The following is a 23,925-nucleotide window of genomic DNA, read 5'->3' as shown; positions in this document are numbered from 1 at the left end:
TGAAAAACCTTTTATAAAAGTGAGAGAAATTCATCATATATATTTGAGAATTGAATCTGTAGTGGTTGACAAGTGAATGAAGCAAACCAATAATATTCATAAATAAAACAAATTTTTAGTCATATATTTGCTACCACTTTCTTATTTTAACTAGATTTTGTATTAAGTGACTTGTTCGGAAAGTAGATATCCTTCACAGTGGTCTGATCGGACTACCCATAAGAAACCGTGTGGAGGCTTTCAGTTACAGGAGGTGTTGAATAAACAACATTACAAACACCACAATCGGAAAATGCCATCCTGCCCTTTGGAAATGCTCTTTCCTACGTTTTTCGCTTTAGACGAAAATGACTTCACTTTAGACGATTATATTTATAGTTTACTATAAATATAATTGCTATAATATAAATTTATATAATAAATTTATATAAAATTATGAAATGAATTGTTTATTTCATTTCGTTATTTAATTTCCAATTTTTTTTAAACCATTCGAAGAATGTTTTAAGAATTCCAGAATGATATTTCATAAATAAAAAAAAAATAACAATGTCGTAATAACAACGTCTTAAAACTGCCACTGATCAAATAAATATTCAGCAATGATATCCATCATAAAACAAAATGACGAAATACTATAAAACTTTCAGCTATAAAAGATAAGGTGTGCGGTTTTATAACTTTGCTCATAACATTGACACACATGCATCTAATCTCCTTAAGAGCTCAGATTAAAAAGAATAACAGTCAAAAGTTTTAAAAAAAATAATGATTTCATTTGAAACGTTTTTTTTATAATACTTTTCGCAACTAATTACACATCTATTACTTTTAATGACTTTCTAAATTCCGTAGTCAAGAATCAAAAAAATAATTGTAAAAATTTTGGAAAAAAACACCAAGTCATGCGAATTAAATGCTTATGTTTTATAAATGAGATTATTTTAGTGCGCCAGCGGTAACAATAGTGCAAAGCTCGGTCGTTTAATGCTTAAAAGTAATGAAAATAATTCATTAATTTAATTTCTTAATTAATTCTAATTGAATATTACTAATTTTACGTGTTTCTTGAAAATTCGTAAAGTTTCAGGTGCAAGTAATCAGCGTTTATTTCAGCAATTAGTGTTTATTGGAACTCATACCCTAACTTGCTATAACGACAAATTCAAACATTACATTCTTTTTGTCGATAAAAAAAACAAAAAAATTCTAAAAGCAAAAAACAAAATTCTCAAAATGGTGGCCGGAAAGGGATATTCACTATGGACAGCAGCAGTTTTTATGGTGTCTTTTAATGCAGGACTTGGCCTTTTGGCCCTCCCACACGCGTTAGCCGGAACTGGTAAGTAATTTTTAACTATCTGTATAAAAGTTGTGATAAATTATGTTTTTAACAACATCCATTTTTAAAATCAATTTTAAAGGATTGATTATTGTAGGCTTGATTTTGTTGCTAGATCAGAGTTTATCAGTTAAATTATATCGGAATAAAAAAATTTTGAATGAAATATTGATGAAGATTTGCGGGTGCTTTGGAAATTAAAAAGTGATAATTCTATTCAAAAATAATTTTAATATTATTCTATTTATTAAACCTAACGGAGAACAATTTTTTTAAATCCTAAGAAAAAGAATCCTATTTAAAGAAAACAGGTAATTTAAAAAAAAAATTATTAATTTTTGATCAGGGATGAGAGGAATGAATTTAGTGGATTAGCTACTAGATCTAATTTGCCTGTTACTTATACTAAATACACTGTCATTCGTATTATGTGATGGTTTCTCAGTGCATTACTTCATTCTGAAGTAGACTGTTATATATTGCAAAATAATTTTTAATTTTTTTTTTTTACTTGTTCGAAATAAATGCTAGGCAAGCTTCGTAAAAAATAAAATAAAAAAATAAAATATTTAAAAAAAAAATTTTTTTATTGGTAATAAGTTTTATTTATAGATTCTATTTTCCTTTCAACATTGCAATTTTAAATGACTGACAAAATCAGAAATTTGATCGATATCGAAAAAATGCCCTGAATTTCGAAGAGGTATTCACCATTAAATAATCTTCTTACTCAAAAATATTTTTTTTATTTTTTAGCAAGTTAAAACTCACTGTAAATAAAATAATTAACTTTTTATATACTTGTTATAATTTTTCATACGTTGTGGTAGTCAAACAAACATAATGAAATAACATGAGTTTCGTTAACACTTTAAATACGAAAATAAAATCTTTTCGTGAAACAAGAAGTGAAGACAAGTATTCCCCGAGGATGGCTGCATAGGGTCCAGCTAATTCTTAGCGATCGCTCTTGGGGGTTACCTCCATTATCTTCAAAATCAAATCGGAAGTACTTGACTTTTAGCAAAGTGTTTTAATTTTAGTTATTGTCATTCTCTTGATGCGGAAATGCCAAGTTGACGCCATGAAAACCAGATCGTTTAATAAACTTTAGCGTCAATAAAAATCATCCCAACGGATTTAATTATGTGTAAAAACAAATTACAAATATAAAGGATAGAGCCGTGATGGCTCAGGGGATAGAGCGCTCGCCTTCCAATGCGGTGAACGGGTTCGATTCCCAGAGATGGCTGGTTGATACGAATTCCACATCCGGTTTGCACCGAACACAGTGCAGACGTAAAAATATCCTCACTGGTAGACGGATCTTCATTGAGGCAGTTAAGGCCTGCAAAGGGCTGTTGCGCTCCTGAAGAAGAAGGTAGACGGATCATGGGTTAGAGTCCTCTTGCCACCAAGCTAACCTTGGGAGGTTTTCGTGGTTTTCTTCTCAATGTACGGCAAATGCGACTTAGTTCCATCTAAAAAAACTCCAGGAAAGCAAATTTCTCCCTGTACTTGATTCAGGAGTTCCCTTGTCTTTCGAATTGGGTTCAAAATTACAAAGCTATGTAGTTGAATATCAGTAGTTGTAAACCCAATAAATTGGGACGGATATTCAACAGCAACAAATAAACAACTATGTTTTGTATTTAAATTTACATCTAATTTTTCATTATAAAAATCAGTTAGTTTTAAAAGATGAGAAGAAGTTTGTTGAAGATGCTTATTTTTTGTTCTAAAATAACTTTTTTTTTCTAAATTAACTTTCAACTCTAAAAGTAAATGGCATCGTTTTTAGTGCAGTCTGACTGCAACATGAGGTTGTAGATGTCTTTCAGAGATCGTCATAAAGAACTCTCTAACTAAGAGCCTCACACAAATATTTTAAACATATTTTAATCTACATATTTGTTTTGTTAATATTTTTTATTTTGATATTTTTCGTGTTTCCTTATTTGGCCTTTTCTTCATTTGGTGCGGATGTTGGCCGGGTCACTGGGAGAGGTTTGAAGGTGTCTCCTAGGTTTACTTCATCACAAAATCTATTGCAGAAATTCCGTGTGTCCCAAAAGTGGTCGTAAATAGAGGAGGTTTTTTCTCGAGGTTTCATTGTATAATATGAAATATAATAATTTTAAAAAAAAAATAAAAAATTATAACACCAGTTTTTATTTAAAATTGTACTTATTAAATAATAAAAATTTGTTGTCATTAAGTGGATGTTTCCTAAGTCTAGTTAATTCAAAAATGCTAGCAATCGCTAGCAAAAAATATTTCTGAAATAGCTCAGCTGCCTAATTGCAATATTCGAAACCAGCAGATCCACTTCTAAGTTAAGCATATTCTTTAAATGGAAAGCATTTTGAATTTTTGTAAGTTAAAGTGATAGTTAAAAGAAAAAAAATATTTACATAGTCTAAACATGCCTTAAAACAAATATATATTACGACTTTTTTCACATTTGAGCAATTAGCAAGCTAGCAGGTTAGATCATAAAGGGCTATATCAGTGTCAATTTTTACATATATATCTTGCATGTTAATGATAGCCAAAATCATTGCTAAGTCAATGCACTTTTTTAACCCATTGGTAACTAATTTTACATGGCTCTCCCGTCTGGCCAAACGGTAAATAACCACAAACTAAATTTGCAAGTATTAAACAGATTTTGCTAATTTTTTAAAAGGTTTAGCAAGACATGTCTGAGAAAAGTGGTGAATTATACAGGGTGTCTCAGTTAAGCGTTTCAGAACTTCTAAGAGGGGTAGGGGCATCCTGACGATTCGAAATCATATAGCAATGTTGGGTCGGAAATGCTTTCCTGAAGCGGTGACGTACACAGAAATAGCATAAAGAAAAGAGACTGTAAGTTAAAAATCGCTATAATAATACATTGAAATAATTCTATGGTACATGGGCCAAAGTAAGTGTTCGAAGTTTCTGCCACCGGCTACAATGTACACCTCACATCTCCGGCGCATGGACATTCAAACGTTCTGCAATACTCCAGGCATATCTCGCAGGCAGCTACTGCGATTCTTGCAACCAGCATTATCAACAGGGTGTCATAAACCAGTGTTTTCATATGACTCCAGAAATCAAGACATGATAGGTCGGGTGACCGAGGAGGCCATCTTTTCTTTATGCTGCTTCTGTGTACGTCACCGCTTCAGGAAAACAATTCCGACCGCACATTGCTATATGATTTCGAATCGTCAGGATGCCCCCTACCCCTCTTAGAAGTTCTGAAACGCTTAACTGAGACACCCTGTATAAACCTACTAATTGTTTTGAAATAGTGAAGGATAAAAATCTACTAAATTGAATTTATTAAACTCCTAGAATCACAATTAACCCTTTCGCGCTGACTGTCACAAATACGTGCCAGCATAAAACCGTATCAACCAGGGTAAAAGATAAAACTGGTAATCAAATTAATTCTTTAGCAGTTTATTTGTGGGTGGAGTTATAAATGTTTGGTTTATTTAATTCACCATTACTTCGTTCAAAATAAAACTATTTAGTTATATTTTGAATTAACAATGATTATATATATGATTAAACTAACAATAATTAAAGTAAAAGCAAAGTAAGTTTGTCAAATCTGAAACGACTACATTTAAGTTACCGTTTTTTATTTAATTACATCTTGATTCTGATTTTGTATGAATGCTTTTCTGAATCACCCGTCCCCAAGGGGTTAATAAACTACCACTTGAAAATATTTATTCGCTGTCCGGAGCAAGTTGGCATCTCTGTGTATATAAATAAAACTATTTTTGTGTGTTCTATATTGCATTAATTTCTTCAAACCATTTTAATACCGATAATAATATTAAAAAAAATAATAATTTACTCGAATTCTGTGTTTTTAATAATCTTGACTTCGCCGGTCACAGGTGACCCGCGTGGAGCCACGAACAAACTCAGTGCCGGTCAACGGTGTCCCCCATGGCATTCAACACGTTAAATGTTAAACTAAGAGGAGATAGCCAGTTTAAATTTAATAGCAAGTATTTGATTAAAAGTTATAGAGCTCTTTTTAGTTGATAAGGTACCTACACCAAACATATTGCCATTTATAAGAAGTGGTAATTAAAAATGCATTATTTCTTTCTAAAATAAACTTATAGCAGAGTATATTAGCCACCACTTTTTATTTATTTAAAAAGTTTACTCGACAAAACAAAAGTTTACAACAAAAGTTTACATAACAAGTTTACTCGTTAAATGAGGTGAATGTCACTTAAAAACAAACGATACATATATCTCACATATATACATCTATCAAATCTATAATTATTTATGCATCCCCTACTTGGTGCAATTACAGTAAAATAAATCCTAAAAAATTTAATGTTTTTCTAAATAAATTACTAAGAAAAATGTGTGGAGTCCCATATTTTATTAGAAGCGAAGACATGCATAGAGATTTTAAATTAAAGACCCTCACTGAAACTTTAATGATACTTATCACGAAATTTTATAAAAAAGCCCAAAAATGCTCTGCAGCAAACTACAACAATATTTTTTTAAAGCAGAAATGCTAATTGTAGATTCCAAAATCTGACCCCTAACTTCACATTTCACCTCCGACGCCTCATATCATATCTATCAAAACAAATAATTTCATCAACCTTTCTAAAAATAACGTTTCCTCATGCTGATACAACTCTGAACAACTCCAAAAACAAACAAACACAGCTAAGAGCAAAGCTGCTCATTTTAATTTTTGATTCATTTTTAGTTATCCAGGAAAAATGCTTGAAACATTCATAAAAGCAACTCCACTGCCTGATTACCTCAATGATCAACCAAAACAGTGTTACAATTCCTGATGATTGGGATAGAGGTCGCTTCGCGGCCCAGGTGCCCAATAAAATCAAAACACAAGGACTAGACCCCTAACCCACTTTTTCCCTAGCGGTGCTATTTTATCAGATAAATTCAATTAATTCTTCACTATTTTTAATCTTTTATTGGTACTTATAAATTTAATTTATAAATTTAAATTATAACACTGCAGGTGATTGGCGCTGCAGTCGTTCCTCTAACTGTTCATAACTCTGATTTCTTATTGGTTCTACGATTCTGCCAATGGCGTTACAATTGCAGCAAATAGTTCAAAATTATTTTCACTTTCTTCTATATCGTGACTGTATTACCCTAATATTCCTTTCCTGTTTCATAATTCATGATGAAAATTACTTCACGATTTCGCAAATCAAAATGAAAAAGTAAAAGAGATCAATAATATGAATATGAGGTGAATAGGTTAATTGGATATTAATTAACAAAGCATAAATTTTGCTACCACTTTAAATATTATAGGTGTTTAGATTAGTACCCATGCTTCAGACCTAGATAAATTTTATTAGAGATATACAACTGCACTGGTAAACATAATAAAATAATCATTTTTACTCTAACGAATTGGTTGTCATGACTAGTCATTACTACCAATTTTTAATTTTTTTCCAGGAACACTACAATCCCTTGTATAGAACTGTGCTTGTTAAAAAATTATTTTGATTTTTTCAGGATGGTTCGGAATCTTTCTGATACTCTGGGCTAGTATAAACAGTTGTTATTGTGCCGTAGTACTTGGAGAAACGTGGCTTATCATGGAAAAACACTGGGAAGAATACAGGGGAAAATTCCGCTACCCATATCCTGCCATGGGAATGAGAACTGTTGGATTATGGATGAGGTAATTTGAATTCAAAACTAAATTTTATATTTAAAAACAAAATACATGCGATCACCGACTATTTCTGATCAATATATTACCACCAAGCATATATTGGTCATAAAAGGATATAGCATCAAAAACAGAAATGTATTATCGCCTTCTTCCTTTGCACTCCCGACGTACCCAGAGAAGTAGGAACACTTATTGTCACTTCAGTGAATTTTTTTTTATAACCGTCGACGAAGAGCAGACTCAATTTTGAGTATACGACTACCAATGTTCAAATCCGTAGCCTTGTAGTTTTGAACCTAATCCAGGAGACAAGGGAACTCAGGGATCAAGTATTGGGGAAAATGCTTTCCTTTTGTGGAGGACTTTTTGATGGAACTAACCCTTATTTGCGATGCATGGAGTGAAAAACCACCAAAACCAATCATGGTTAGTCTGACGGCAGATGGAATTCTTATCTATAATCCGTCTACAACTGGGGATGTTTTACGTCAGCACTGTAAACTGGGCGAGCCGAGTGCGAAATTCGCATTGACTAGCCAACGCTGAGTTTCGAACCCGTTCACCTCCTTGGGTGGCGAACACTCTATCCCCTGAGCTACCACGGCTCACTACAGTAAATTATTTTATTTTATTTTGTAACCATCGTTGAACAGCCGACCCAATTTCTGGGTTTACGACTACTAATGCTCAACTCCGTAGCCTTGTAATTATGTACCCAATCCAGAAGACAAGGGAACTCCTGGATCAAGTATTGGGAGAAATTTGCCTTCGAGGAGGACTTTTTTAATGGAGCTAACCCGTATTTGCGTTTCATGGAGAGGAAGACCACGAGAGCATCCCATTGTTTCCCTGACTGCAAGGGGACTTTAACCCATGATCCGCTTTCACTGAGGATATTTCACCAGCACTGTGGTCGGTGCAAGCCGGGTGCGGAGTTCGTATCAACCAGCCATCGCCAGGATTGAACTCCGGTTCACCTCATTGGAAAGTGATCGCTCTATCCTCTGAGCTATCGCGGCTCACTCCAGTTAATAAGAAAAAGTCCTGTTTAGGACTATATTTTTAAATTGCATAAAAAATATAGCGTATAAAGATAAACCGATTAGAGATTTGAAATCAGAGATATGAAAATTTCTAAGATCCGTTCAGAAATCTCATGGAACAAAAAAAAATATGTCTCCTAGTGTTTTTTGTATTCAAATAGTCTGTATAAGCTCGTAAAATAATAACAAAACTATCCAAATAAATTAATGTCCTTAAAAGCATTTTTAAAAACTAGGAGGCTTCGCCCCCTTCACGCTGGCGCTCGCCAACCTCCGGAACTGCTTTCGCAGTTTGTTTCGGATTGCTTCGCAATCCGATGCTCGCTTTGCTCGCTCATTGGATACGTTCTTAACGTCTAGCTTTTGTATACTTTTTTGAACACTGAAGTTCCGAAAACTTTTCACTGTAGAAAATTCTAAACCTGTGCATTTCAATATTAATTGGAAATTGCAAACGGTTCACATATTTTTCTTAATCACACTATTCTACATTTCAGTTGTTGAGAAAAGTAACTGTTGTAAGTTTTGTTTTAAAGTCTTTCCCACCAGAGGGCTAAAACCATGTGTTGTAAAACAATATGAAATAGTACTGAAAGCCGGATGTAAAGCATCGGCTTCGATGAAGATAATTTTGTGAGAACTTTTTTGATAATTCGGTGAGAATTCACCGATTAGACATATGATGCTCACTACGTGCTCTTGCGCGCCGAAGCCTATCAATTAAAAATGAAAACTGTTGCCAACGAGAGAGAAGAAATATCATCGGTTTTATTGATACATACGTATTAGCGTTTTATATAATACTAGGAGGCTCTGCCCCCTGCTCGCTGCCGCTCGCCAACCCCCGAGAATTGCTACGCAATCCTATGTGGTTCACGCCGTGAACCATGGGTCGCTGCGCTCGCTCGCCAATGAACACAATGTTCTAGCACAAAGACATAGTATATTATCATCAAAGACATAGTATTTTATCATCAAAGACATAGTATTGTACTTATGTAGAAGAATTCTATCAATGTTCTTATTGGCTTTTAAAAAAGTATATCAGCTATTTAGATTGTACATGGTGAAAAAATCAAAACATTAGCTAAATGAGAAACATATTAGCAAAATAAATTATCAAATATTGCAGTTATTCACCTAAATTCAACTAAATGTGTATAATAAATTAGTTAATGCTAGAAATTCTGAAAGTTTTAGAAAAAAAATTTATTATTTAAAAATATAAACTTTAAACCCTAACTTTTCATTGTGAGATAATAAGCCTCAAAAAGTCTTTCATTTTCAAGAACACAAAAATTTGTTTTATCGCCAAATGAAATATTTTTTGGTGATCAGTATTATTGAATACAATTTCTATTTTAATTAACATTTGTGATAAAGTATGTACATAACATTTTAGAACAAAATAACGATGTTTTACCTACAATAAATTAAAATGCATGGCTGGTAGCATTACCCGAAGCTAAGGATGAGACTCGTCGGTTTAAAACATTAATGCTTTGTATCGTAAAAGCTTTTGCATCAATAATGCTTTGTATCGTAAGTATTTCTTAACAGTTTCTTGTTTAAGTGGTTTCTTCTTCCCTGACGACTCTGAAACAATCGCCAAGATCAACTGTAGAAAGGTAAAATCAGCTAAAAAAAAAAGGTAGATTATGAAATTCGAATAATCAAAAAAAAAGGTAAATTTTGAAGAGCTTATTGATGAGAGAGGTGACATTTTCAGCATGGCTATAATCAGGGTAAGAGGGGGAAAAAATGATGTATATATATATATATTCTTTTTTTTTGAAATTATATAAATAATATTAAAATTTCATTTGTCACTTTTGAATTTTACTTTAAATGTAATTTTATAAAGGAGCATGTTTTGACGTCCAAGCAAGAGAAGTAAAAAATATTAAAAATATTTTTTCAGGTACGTCGTAACTGTTGCTCTTCATATAACGGCAATTGGAATAGGCGTTGTGTACCTTCTTCTCTCGGCACAAGTGGCTCAGTCGATGACAGAGACATTCTCACATTTGGACTACAAATACTGGATAATTATCTTAGGGGTCATACTCTGCCCCCTCACCTGGTTTGGAAGTATCGAAAAATTTCAGTAAGAATCAAAATCTTTAACGTAAAATAATAAATAACATGCCCTCCAACTAATACGGAGTTTCTGTTGTTTAAGAAAATATTTTTTCTCGCGGTAGTAAAGGTAGTGTATTAATCTTTCAATAAAATAGAAATGAAAGAATTTTGTCTAACACAACATATAAATAATTTGAATATGCATGTTAAGGGTTTTATAAACAAATGCTTTGATCAAAATACTATTAACTCTATCATAAAACTCTACTCAAGGGAATCTCCCCATTCCAGAGATGATTTTCACTTCAAAACTAAAGATTTACTTCTTTAACCCTTTCGCGCCGACTGTCACAAATACGTGACAGTATAAAACTGCATCAATCATTGTAAAAATATAAAACTGGTAATCAAAGTATTTCTTTAGCAGTTTATTTGTGGGCGGAGTTATAATTGTTTGATTTATTTAATTCACCCTTACTTGGTTCAAAATAAAACTATTTAGTTATACTTTGAATTAACATTGCTTATATATATAATTAAACTAACAATAATTAAAGTAAAAGCAAAGTAAGTCTGTCAAATTAGCAACGACCACATTTAAGTTACCGTTTTTTATTTAATTACAACTTGATTCTGATTTTGTACGAATGATTTTCTGAATCACCCGTCCCCAAGGGGTTAAGGACTTGATTTGTCGTTACAACATACTACAACGTCAAAGATATTTAGGACCTCCTAGAATATGACAAAACAGAATAGATGAATCGGTTAGTGGCGCTTCGCGTCAAACGCCGAGATAACCCCAATATCCAGCATCCAAATGCTTTGAAAAGTCACTGGCTATTAAACATGTTGTAGTTACTTGTATCACTTGCCAGTCAACAAACCTGATTAAACCGTTTCGTCCCGACTTTATATACTGAAATGATACAAGAAGTGGTTTTATGGAAAAGGTGGTATAATATATTATCGAAATTAATTGGTTTTTCTACTATTAGGGCATTCTAAAAGCCTTTGATAGATCTAAAAGTACTTGTTCATTAGAATTCTAGATGTAATCAGAAATAACTAAATCATCATGGTATCTGAGAATCTTTTAATTCACCCAGATAAATGAAAATTCTGAAAAAAGTTTCCCATCACAATGAATGTCTTTGAAAAAAGGAACTGTTCTAAATACATGACGCTGGGCGTTAACCGGTTAAGAACAAACGAATTTTTAAGGCAGAGGTTGCTTTTCTATATCCAAGAATAGGACTTCAGTCACACATACGTCACAGTCCGTTTTGCAGGGAGGATCTTACCTTATTCCGTAGATCTAAATTGTACCTAAACCAAAGAACGATCAACCTCCAATTCAGTACCCCCTGAGGTATTGATTTTGGGAACTTGGCGGGTTTTTGTGACCTCGAATGCTATTCAATTCAAATAGTTAAATAGAAAAATATTATTTTCAGTTTCCAAAATCTGAAATCGTAAGCAAATCCCATCTGTTGTATGAGATTCAGGAAAAAGTACACATCATTCCATATTTCCACTTCAGAAGGAATGGAATAAACTTCTCGTATATAAATATCAATATATATCTCCAATACCAATACTCGTATATGAATACTCGTTTGGAATAGAAGCGCTAGTGGGAAACGTTCCTCTAGAACTGTGAATTTAAAGCTGTTTTTCGAATACTCCCGTCGTAATATGAAATGATGCTTTTTTGAGAATAATAAGCTATTTTTATAACTGCTGTGAAAAACTCACAGCAGAACTCTCACAACTGCTACTCATGACTGTTAGATCTAAAGCCAGCGCTGTCCATGCTTATTTTGAAAATGGCGCAAAATGTCAATATGGAGAAAAGTCAAAATTTTGTTAAAATGAAAGTCGCTTGCAGTCTAATTTTCTAATATTTAGAAACTTACTTTAAGGCTGCATTACTTGGGCACAAAAAAATTTGAAGAAAAAAAAATTACTGAGAATAAGGCAGTATTTTGATAATTTTCATCTAGGAAAAATGTCACAAAATTGGTGATTTTTAAAAAAAGTTTAATAACTATTAAAGTATTTAAGTTATTTGTTTATTCCTCACAGCAAGATTATATATATAGGCCTGGTTTCTTAGGACAGGACGCTGTCAGCTGGAAATCAGCGCTAACCTCTGATTGGTCCATTTGTGAGTTTGATAGTATACGTCATCGAACGCTCATCTTGAACTACAATTGCCGTCCAAATCAACTGCAGTCGGATTACAACGTGACGTTAACCACAGAAGCAATGGCAGACGACATTCAACAGCACATTGAAATCAGCCAAGATTTTGTCATTAAACATAGCACTCTTCATTTAGCTCAGCTATAATGTGTTTTTTCTTGAACAAAGTCATTATTTGTTCTCTAAAACACTGGTTGACAAAAACAAATTCAATACAAATTCAAAATAAATATTTGTTTACGTTATTAACGCATGCGCAATGAGAGATAATGTCTGCGTTGGGCCGACTGCTCACGCTGAGCTAACAAAAAAGTATTTTTTTGGCGTCAGCTCTACGTCAACTTTCCGTTGACGCCCAGATAAGGCGCTAGTTCTAAGAAACCAGGCCTTGAGCTAACAAACCAGTATTTTGTTGGCGTCAGCGGGACGTTGACGTCCCGCTGACGCCCATAAGGCGCTTGTCCTAAGAAATCAGACCTAGTCTACAATCATTGCATTGCTTCAAGTGTAAGGCGCTTAAACTATGGCTTTTTTATTTTTCTTGACAAAGAGCTTCGAAAAACAGCTTTAATCAGTTACATACGCTGAAAAACGAGAATTTGTGCGTGATGTATGTTGCACAACTCAGTGATCTTTATTAGTAGTTGAAAAATTATCGAATTTCGGAAAAGTCGTCCACTTAAGTAGATTGAACCAAGATCATACTATAAAAACTTTAAAATGTTAGTGTCGAAAATAAAATGTGAATTGAAGTGATTTGAGAACAAAACTCTCTCTCATAGCGACTATGAAACATATATATATATATATATATCATTTTTGTAGGTTCGCCGGTTTAGGGGCACTGGTTACCATGGTATTAGCTTGTCTAGGAATGTTTGTTGGTTCCATTCTAGATCTATCGAAAGAGAATATAGAAGAAAATGAAACACCAACTTTTTCAACAATATCTCTGTCCTTTGGAACAATGATTTTCTCGTTCGGTGGTATTTTCTTTTTTCCAACGGTGCAAAATGACATGGAATATAAGAAAAAATTCAGCATAGCTGTACTCATATCTTACGCAAGTAAGTGCTACATTTAAATATAAATTCACATACTTTAGTTGTTAGAATATAATTATCTCCAGCCGGCTTCCATTTAACCAGGATATCACTTTAATCAACCCTAACAAAAAGCTTCCTTTTTTTTAAAACAATATAATACCAAGTCAGCGGCGATTGATTTTCTCGCCAAAGCTTAAAGTTTACACCATCATTTCAATTTTTAAGTTTTGTTCATAGATTTTTATGTGTCGATTCACTTTTAAACTGTTCATTTCTTAACACCCTTATTGTCCCGCAGTGGACTGATCGTTAAGACACGGTTCCCAGCAGATCACCGAAGTCAAGCATCACTGGCTACGGTCAGTGTGCGGGTGGGTGACCACTTGGATCAGTCTGCGTAGGGACCGAGGGTGTGCGGTATTGGTCCTCGTTAAACTGTGCTACCGTAAAGTGCTCGACTTCGCACGCAGGTCGTCGGGCTACCGAAGCGGGGGTGCCATCCCCTCCGCAGAGGATCAAAATTGTGATGGCATGTCTTCGGATCATCCTCAGGGATGTTTCCCAGACCGTCGCCAATAGCCCATTGTGCAGCTCTAGTGCGACGTAAATTAACAACAACAACTTAACACCCTTATTAATTAAAGCTGTATCGGGAGAAAAATAATCGTATAAAAAGGATATTTTTTTCACATGAAATTAGTAAATTAGAAATTTTTATTTCGTACCAGAAATTTTCAATTTATATTGTTTATTAATGTGTGAGAACAAAAACACAAAAATTAAAAGAACATTAATCAGTTGGTATCTGTAGCGCCAATTTAAAAAGACATTTATTTTTCCTATTTTATTTTTTATTTATTTATTTTTATTTATTTATTTTTTATTTTTTTTATTTATTTATTTGGTACCATGTTGATAGAATTGGGTATAATATAGCCTACGTCACAGGTTGTGTTGTTCCTACTAAATTTAACCCATGAACGGCATTTTCTGCGAGCCTAACTTCAAGCCACAAATAAACAAACGAAGTGTTCGATCGTTTAAATAACTGCTCGCCAGATTTCATTGTATTATAAAGAAAAGTTATTGAAACTAAATACAACTAAATAAACAACAACTAAAACAAATAACAACAACTACTAATAACAATTACTAAATAAACAACAACTAAATTCCATTCGTTTAGCATTGCGTCATATGTTGTTCCTACTAAATCGAAGTAGTTGTGTTTTTTTCATATTATACCCAATTGATATGCTCATCTATATTATATAAAACGCTAATACGTACGTATGTATCAATAAAACCGATGATATTTCTTTTCTCGCGCTGGCAACAGTTTTCATTTTTAATTGATTGGATTCGGCGCGCAAGAGCACGTAGTGACCATCATATGGCTAATCCATGTTATATAAAACGCTAATACGTTTTAATTGATAGGCTTCGGCGCGCAAGAGCACGTAGATGTCTAATCGGGTGAATTCTCACCGAATTATCAAAAAAATTATCACAAAATTATCTTCATCGAAACCGATGCTTTACATCCGGCTTTCAGTACTATTTCATATTGTTTTACAACACATGGTTTTAGCTCTCTGGTGGGAAAGACTTTAAAACAAAACTTACAATAGTTACTTTTCTCAACAACTGAAATTTAGAATAGTGTGATTAAGAAAAATATGTGAACTGTTTGCAATTTCAAATTAATATTGAAATGCAAAGGATTACAATTTTCTACAGTGAAAAGTTTTCGGAACTTCAGTGTTCAAAAAAGTATACAAAAGCTAGACGTTAAGAACGTATCCAATGCGCGAGCAAAGCGAGCATCGGATTGCGAAGCAATCCGAAATGAATTGCGAAGCAGTTCCGGGGGTTTGCGAGCGCCAGCGAGCAGGGGGCGAAGCCTCTTAGTTTAATATATTTTTTTTTATTATTATTTAATAATGGTAAAAAAAAAATTGAATTAAAAGGTATACAAACGTTTACATTATTTTTAACAAAGTTAAACAAAAAAATCCAAAAGGATTCGGTCAACAGTTCTTAGGAAATAAAGAACAAAAATGTTCGAACACTTTTCTGCCTAAGCTATTGCGAACATATTTTCCACATTGTGGCAAATATTCATTTATTAAATATCTAGAATCTAAATTATGAATAACGTAAACTTATTGTGAACGAAATGTACGCACGCTTATTGTTTCGAAAGCTTTTATTTATCAATGCAAGCCAGTAGGTCATTAGGTTGCGTGATATCTAGTATCTTTTTTTATCTACAAGACAGTAAAGGAGTGATAATGCGGGGCCCTCGTCATGCAGTCATTTCTTGCCCAGTTGAACATAAAATATAGACAAAGGTTTCGACAATATTAAAGACACGGAGACATTTGTGTCCGATTAAAAATTGAAATTAAAGTGGTAGCATATATATGACATTACATGAGCATTTTTTTTTTGCATTTTCACAAGTATATTACGCAAGTTATCTCGATTTTACGTTGGGATACCTTTTCATAGCTGAAGGTTAACATCGTCGATAGACTATTCTCCCCACATTGGTGACCTGGACGTGATGTGACAGCGACATTACTCCTCGACCTCCTCGTACTGGTGCTACTCAGTCTCGATCACTCACAACGTCGGCCTGTATACACTCGACTGCTTATGGTATCACAGAAGCGACTACGACCATGAACTTAATACAGCTCTTATTATGAACTTATATTATATGAACTTAATACGATTAGATCTCAAAAAAGTACGGTGATCTTAATACAGCTCTCCGGCTTTCACACAAAACAGCAATGAATCAACTAGTGGTATCCGTTCGACGAATTCTATCACAAATAAAATTCTGGTGGGGGAGTTCTGTAGTGTATCTACCACTACAATTCCAATTCAGTAACATAACACATGTTAAATCTATTCTATGTTGGAGTAACTTAAGTTGATATTGTCGATCGAATACTATCTCCACGGTAACGATATTTAAGTTATTTTTAGTTTAGTGTTTTCCATTTCAAGTAATTTTTCCACCACTATACATCAAAACTCTTGAGTAACATATAAAATGCAACAGTTACTGTTTCTGAAAGTAGGCGTAACAATTCTTAATTTACATGATTTGCTATTTAATTCGCTACCAATTCGTTAAAAATGGTGCAGAAAGCAGTCGTTGGTGCAGTTGGATTCGCTACTGTCATTTATGTATAACGAAGCCATTAGACTAACGCGAGCTCGCATATGCTAGCTTATTTGTAGCTATATTTTTACCCTTACAAAGCACGACATAGAATATATACTTACTAGGAGGCTCCGCCCCCTGCTCGCTAACGCTCGCCAGCCCCTGAGAATTGCTACGCAATCCTATGTGGTTCACGCCGTGAACCATGGCTCGCTGCGCTCGCTCGCCAATGAACACAATGTTCTAGCACAAAGACATAATATATTATCATCAAAGACATAGTATTTTATCATCAAAGACATAGTATTGTACTTATGTAGAAGAATTCTACCAATGTTCTTATTGGCTTTTAAAAAAGTATATTAGCTATTTAGATTGTACATGGTGAAAAAATCAAAACATTAGCTAAATAAGAAACATATTAGCAAAATAAATCATCAAATATTGCTTCACTAATATTCTGCATTTTAAAGCGCTAAAATTCAAGGCATAAATAAACGCGAAATAAAAAAAATTCAATGCATTCAATACAAACACTTAAACGTTTTTTAGACGTTTAGGTAGCTCCCAGTAGAAAAATATCAATTCAACAGCGGTCTTTTAAAGCATTCTCACTTCAATTAATTAATTAATTCCTAATTGAGTTTAAATTAAATATTGTCATGTTTTTAGTGCATGAATCTGAATTGAACAACCTGATAATGCTCACTCTGGTTATTGTTATCTGGTTGCTCACTACGTGCTCTTGCGCGCCGAATCCAATCAATTAAAAATGAAAACTGTTGCCAGCGCGAGAAAAGAAATATCATCGGTTTTATTGATACATACATACATACGTACGTATTAGCGTTTTATATAATATAGATAAACTTTTTAAATAAAAAAGCAGAATCGAAGTTCTAAAGATATGTATGTTAGCAAAAACAAGCACTTCATCAGGGGACACACTGTCTTCTAACACACTGAAGCCACACTAGTCAGTGGTTTAACTAAAAACTGACTGTGCCCCATAATGGATAAACTAAATAAGAAAATACAATCAAAAATACACATATTGAAATAAAGATGAAAAGACAATGATATCATTGAATTTTCATCAATTTCATTATTCTTTACTTTTCACTCTGTTTATCTTATGCGCATACCCAATAATAATAATCATGCTAAGCAATTTTTTATTTTAGCTCTTTTAATATTATACATACCTGTCACAGTCGTCGGATATTTTGTCTATGGATCAGATGTCAAACCAAATCTGATACTATCAATCGGCAAAGGAGGACTCAGGACTTACATTGAGATATGTTTGGCCATTCACACCTTCTTGGCATTCCTTTTAGGTATCAATCCCGTGTATCAAGAAATCGAAGAAGCTTTTAATGTAGCCGCAGGTAAATTTAGTTTAATATCATAACCATTATCATATTTTTGTCTCTTAAGCAGCCATACTTAAAAGTTTTCAGTGATAAAGCATTTTAAAATCCTTTTATTCGTATTTAAAATATATTAATTTTTAAAATTTTTAAACCTGGCTCCTACTGCTTCAAAAAATTGAAAAAGTTATAACAAGGAGAAGACAATAATTTTTAAAAACCACTATATGTTGTTTTTTTAAGTACAACTGTCTGAAAAATGTGACCTTCCAGTTCCTTAAATGTTCAATGGCATCTCAAAAAAAAAAATCATTCTTTTTAAGATCAAACATAAATTTTCTACAGCTATTAAATTTTTGTAAGGCCCGGGAGAACAAGGTTAATGAAGCCAAAAATTCAATACTCAGAAAGGATTATATATTTCTTATTTTGATTTCCTGCATCGTCACTGTCAACTCTTTCGTGTTAACCAAAAATATTTTTTTTTTAGTGCGTAGCAAAATGTGCGTTAAACTTTTTCTATTAATCAGATTTAAAATGATTTTGTTCTTCGAGACCAGTATACAGGGTGTAAAAAAAGTTTGGAACATATTCTCGTCAGCGGCTCCAACATATTCTCGTCAGCCGGCGGCTTAATTAGTTAGAAAATATACCCAGAGTTGATTGTACCCCCGAAAAAGAGAAATAACTGGTAGCATAATTCTTCCTGTTTTACTTGTTTTCGCAAGAAATTTGTCTCCGGTTATCATGACTTATTAACAGTTACTTTCTAAGACCAGAAACAGTCTGATATGCTCATTTAAAATTTTAATAAGTCTTGCTAAGTAGGTTTCTTTATTTTACCTTTATACCAGCTACTTATGAGATAATTTAACTACCAGCTTTTTTATTATTATTTTCCGGTTCGCAAACAGCCTTGTTTATCATTCAAAACTCAGGCAACTTGCACTAAGCCTAGAATAGTTAAAGCTTAAGCCTAGAACTGTTAAAGGCAAATAGCCTTATCCAAGTTTTATTGCGATAGAGCTCAGTAAATTCAGTTTAATCGCGTAGCTTTTCGCACATTTCCTTCTCTGTCTAAAGGTATTTTATTTTATTTTATAACCATTGTTGAACAGCCAATCCAATTTTTGGGTTTACGACCACTAATGTTCAACTCCGTAGCCTTGTAAGTTTGAACCCAATCCAGAAAACAACGGAACTCCTGGATCAAGTAACGGAAGAAATTTGCCTTCGTGGAGGACTTTTCGATGAAACTAAACCGCATTTGCGTTACATGGAGAGGAAGACCCACTGATAGCCTGACGGCAAGGGGACTCTAACCCATGATCCGTCTACTACTGAGGATATTTCACGTCAGCACTGTGGCTGGTGCAAGACACATGCGGAATTCGTATCTAACAGCCATCGCCGGGATCGAACCCCGATTCACCTCATTGGAAGGCGAACGTTCTATCCCCTGAGCCATCGCGGCTCGTCTAAAGGTTATTAAACTGATTTTAATAAGCCCAAAAAATAGCAGGCCTATTTTAAAATACTAAAAAAAATTTTTTGTTAGTTTTACGTACCGTAAAACGCCGGTGATACATTTTTGGCAATTATACTCTGAACCATTTATGTAACAATTGATAACAATATTTATATTTTTTTCAGTTTTCAACTATAAACGCTGCCTAATACGCAGCTCAGTTGTTCTCATTGTTCTGATAATAGCATGCACCATTCCACATTTCGATAAAGTTATGAACCTCGTCGGTGGATCCACCATGACTTTGCTCACGTTCATATGCCCTACACTCTTTTACTATTTGTTAAAAAAGAAAGAGTCAAAGCTAATCAATACTGAAAAGTAAGTTTTGTATCAAATATATTAAAGTTAGTTCATTAGCCTATTTTAAGAAATAATAGTTTATTCATTTGTTTTTCATAGTCTTTTGATGATCAATTAAAATTTTGTTCGTTGAACACTCTTATATATATATGTGTGTGTGTAACACGGATATAATATCGTATTAAATTTCATTGTTGAGATTAAAACGCGTGCTGTCATAAAAACAGCATTTTTACAAAATATTTAAGAAAAAATAGAAGCAAACAAAACCACTAAAAAAATTAAATATTCTTATAGCTCGTGAAACTAACAATTTGAAGTACAGATGTAAAAATGAGCAAAAATCAAATATACAGACTAACATAAGCTATCGAAAATTGAAGAAACTTTAAATTTCACCGCGAATGATAATGATGTGGTTGTAGTTCATTTACGTCGTCACTAGAGCTGCCAAATGGGCTATTGGTGACGGTCTGGGAAACATCACTGAGGATGATCCGAAGATATGCCATCACAATTTTTAACGAGGATCAATACCGCACACCCTCAGTCCCTACTCAGACTAATCCAAGTGGTCACCCACCCGCACACTGACCGAAGACAGTGATTCCTGACTTCTGCTGGGAACCGTGTCTTAACGATCAGTTCACTGCGGGACCCAATGGTAATGTAAAATAAATTAGTGATACCATCCTCTTAATTTTGTATTATCAGTATGAGATTCTCTTTCAGAGATCGTTGAAAAGAGCTATCTAAACAAGAATCTCACTCAAATATTTAGAATACATTTTTATCTACTTTTTCTGCATTTAATTCAAAGATTTTGACCAGTAACTGTGAAAGGTTTTAATGGTCACCTCTAAAGGTTTTCTTCAACACTAAGTCCATGGAAAAAATTCCGTGCTTCCCCTAAGTGTTCACTATATAGAGGTGGTCTTTCTTAGAGGTTTCACTGTACTATTTCCAAGGGCGCCGGCAGCGGGGTGCACTTGCACCCCCCTGGCTTTTTTTTAATTTTAAACAATTAAAGAGACACAGAAAAACAATTTCGTTATAAAAAAAATTTATTAAAAAAGACTTTTGTTCAAAAAAAATAATTAAGTAATTATTGATACATAACAATTAAAAAATTGTTTAATCAAACAAGAATTGTAATCGTCTCGTTTGCTGTCTAAATCTGTTAATAACTTTTTCAATGAATTCTGAGTCATCTTTGATTCTTTTCTTATGCACTTGTTGCACAATGAGCATGCACAAACTTGGCAGATATCTAAGCTATATTTTTAAATTTCATTTAATAAAATATAAATAATATTATATTTTCTATTAGTTATTTAGTTTAACAAAGGTGTATAACACAAACTGACATCTCACAACTGTAAAACTTCATCAACACAATAAATACTAATGCTAAGCGCGCACAAACACGTTAGTATACGAAACTACTGTTAGTAGTTATTTGTGTTTCAAAGTCAGTAGCTAAGCCAGCGCCATCAATACAGTTTCTCGTGGCAAAATTTGCAAGGACAAGAAATTCGTACTTTTTTTTTAAATATCTGGTTAACAATGAAGAAATGTATCTTGAAGAAAATTAACAGATGAAAGTATATGTAATAACAAAACAAAATGTAATAACAGAATATTTATGAAAAAAAAAAAATTGGGGGGAGGGGTAGTTTGTTACAGAATTGCACCCCCTTTTATATTATTCTGCCGGCGCCCTTGACTATTTCTATTTTTTTATGTTTCACTTACATAAAATTTTTATTTAAATTTGAGGTGAAGTCTTGAGCTTATTGTCTACAATTTTATTACTTCCGGAACACCAAGTTTCGATTAAATATTATAGTAAGGCAGGACATTACCAAGTTTGCCAACTATCTACAACACTTCTTAGGAAAATTTCTTCTAGTTGTAGCTAAGTTTATGTTTTAATGTATCATTCTTTATTTTGCAAACTTCAATTAGAAATATTATTCATACCAATACATGTAAATGATTCGAAAGTTCATAAAAAACAATACTTTTTAACCGCACAGTCGTGGTAAAACTTTTAAAATCTTTGCAAAATTAACAAAATTTTTGAAAGCCTTCGATTTTAATTGTTTACGACTCAATTAAATATTTTGCAAACACCGTGCTAGTAGGCAACTCTGTGATTCGAATGCACATAAACATTTGTATTGTCAATAAAAACCAAAAAATTAATAAATTAAATTTAAAGGTAGATTAAAAATGTGTTGTTGTTGTTGTTAATTTACGTCACACTAGAGCTGCACAATAGGCTATTGGCGACGGTCTGGGAAACATCCCGGAGGATTATCCGAAGACATGCCATCACAATTTTGATCCTCTGCGGAGGGGATGGCACCCCCGCGTCGGTAGCCTGACGACCTGCGCGCGAAGTCGAGCACTTTACGGTAGCACAGTTTAACGAGGACCAATACCGCACACCCTCGCTCCCTACGCAGACTGATCCAAGTGGTCACCCACCCGCACACTGACCGCAGCCAGTGATGCTTGACTTCGGTGATCTGCTGGGAACCGTGTCTTAACGATCAGTCCACTGCGGGACATTAAAAATGTGACTTCCTGCACTGTAAAAGATTTTAGTAAACCTAAATACCAAAATTTTTTACAGTGTAGTGGCAGCAAAGGTAATGTAATATTTAAATAAATTAGAATCCGAAGAATTTTGTCAATCACCAATTATAATAAATAATTTAAACAGATATACAAAAAAATAGCAGACGGATTGTAATGTTCTTATATTCTAATAAAAATTTTATAAAAATTATATTTGCTTGAAAAATTTCTGCTTCAGTTAACTTTCACTGGCAAAAATATTTCGCAAAAAAAATCAAATGTTCATGAGGGAAGATACAAACAACGAGGGAAGATACAAACAATAGGGGTAACAACAAACTGTATTAGCAAAACAAGATTTGTTTTGCTTATACAGTATGAATGCTCTTTACTTATGAAAACATATAATATATTTAATAAACTATCTGTAATACCATTATTGCAATTTTTTCAGTTTTTATATTTGAGTTTATACAAAAATTTACTTTATATATTGAATCGTAACAAATATTATGAATTTTTCCTCCTTGTTTCAGGAAAATTGTTCAGATCAGGAGTATTTTGGAAAAAATATTTCTGCTGCAAGTCGTCATCATGGGTGTTGCTGGTGGTATAGCTTGCACATACTTTGCTATATTAGACATAGCCCAAACATTTGTACCTGCTCAAGTCATTTCAAACAACACTGTCTCTTTGTGAACTCGTGGTACTAAAAACTGAACAGCAAGGAAAGAATATCATGAACAAACCATTAAGACACGGAAACGGTCCGATTAGTTTCATGATTTTAAAAAGATATAATATCCTCAATTTTAAGATGAATATTCTCTAACAATGCGAAAAAAAATGATAGTGATAAGTTGCGTCGAAATGATGTGTAACACAGAACATTTGTAATGATTATTAGATGTAACGCATTTTAAGACTGAAATATTTTATCACTAAATCTGAGGAAAACTGCTCGAGTTCTTATTAAGGTTCGCAAACTACAACCAGTTGAGCTGCGTAGGTCTGTCCATAAACTGTGAAGAACCTAGCCAGTTACGAAGAACAAAATAAACTCATAAGTTGAAATAATTGGAGATTGGATGCATCAGCTCCGGCTCTACTTTTTAAACTTTGCCCATTAATTGTTAAAGCATGCTTGCAAAGCTTTACCCATTGAGCATGAGGACTATCAACAATTTGTATGATCGAAGTTGAATAAAAGCTTGAAAAAATAATTTTTGGCTGAACAAGATATTTGACTGCTTTCTGTATCTAATTCTTGCCAGATTTAATTTAAATAAAATTTAAGATCAAAACATCTAGTCTAAATATTTGATTACCATGGCAAAGTGGTTTCCCTAGCAACATTGCATGAATCGCCTTTTTTTTAATTTTAAATAGCTCTAAGTAGATAAAAAAAACTGAGTCAGATTCTACTATTTCCATCTCCCATGTTAACCTATAGAGAATTATATAAATACCTACAGAGAATAACCTACAGAGTATAAAACTATGGAGAATTCACTATTAATATTTTC

General features: G+C 33.4%; 1 protein-coding gene across 1 annotated transcript; it reads left to right on the top strand.

The window, feature by feature from the left end:
* The first annotated feature begins 680 nt into the window (after positions 1-680).
* LOC107444871 (uncharacterized) lies at positions 681-23,707 on the top strand. Its single transcript, XM_087164553.1, has 7 exons — positions 681-1,342; positions 6,887-7,055; positions 10,014-10,199; positions 13,208-13,449; positions 17,794-18,000; positions 19,636-19,831; positions 22,936-23,707. The coding sequence occupies exons 1-7, from the start codon at positions 1,237-1,239 to the stop codon at positions 23,096-23,098; spliced, it is 1,269 nt and encodes a 422-aa protein (XP_087020679.1). The 5' UTR covers positions 681-1,236; the 3' UTR covers positions 23,099-23,707.
* Positions 23,708-23,925: the final 218 nt, after the last annotated feature.

The sequence above is a fragment of the Parasteatoda tepidariorum genome, chromosome 5, assembly GCF_982258835.1.
Source record: "Parasteatoda tepidariorum strain Cologne lab strain chromosome 5, Ptep-v5.0, whole genome shotgun sequence".
In the NCBI taxonomy this organism is placed as follows: Eukaryota; Metazoa; Arthropoda; class Arachnida; order Araneae; family Theridiidae; genus Parasteatoda; species Parasteatoda tepidariorum.
Note: the sequence above shows the minus strand (reverse complement) of the source record. Positions and strands in the feature narration are given on the sequence as shown.

Bases quoted from the DNA above. Each gene is read 5' to 3' on its own strand.
- LOC107444871 (XM_087164553.1), top strand. From the start codon at position 1,237: ATGGTGGCCGGAAAGGGATATTCACTATGGACAGCAGCAGTTTTTATG. The intron at 13,450-17,793 runs GTAAGTGCTACA...TTTTTATTTTAG, and splicing joins TGTACTCATATCTTACGCAA to CTCTTTTAATATTATACATA. The intron at 18,001-19,635 runs GTAAATTTAGTT...TATTTTTTTCAG, and splicing joins AGCTTTTAATGTAGCCGCAG to TTTTCAACTATAAACGCTGC.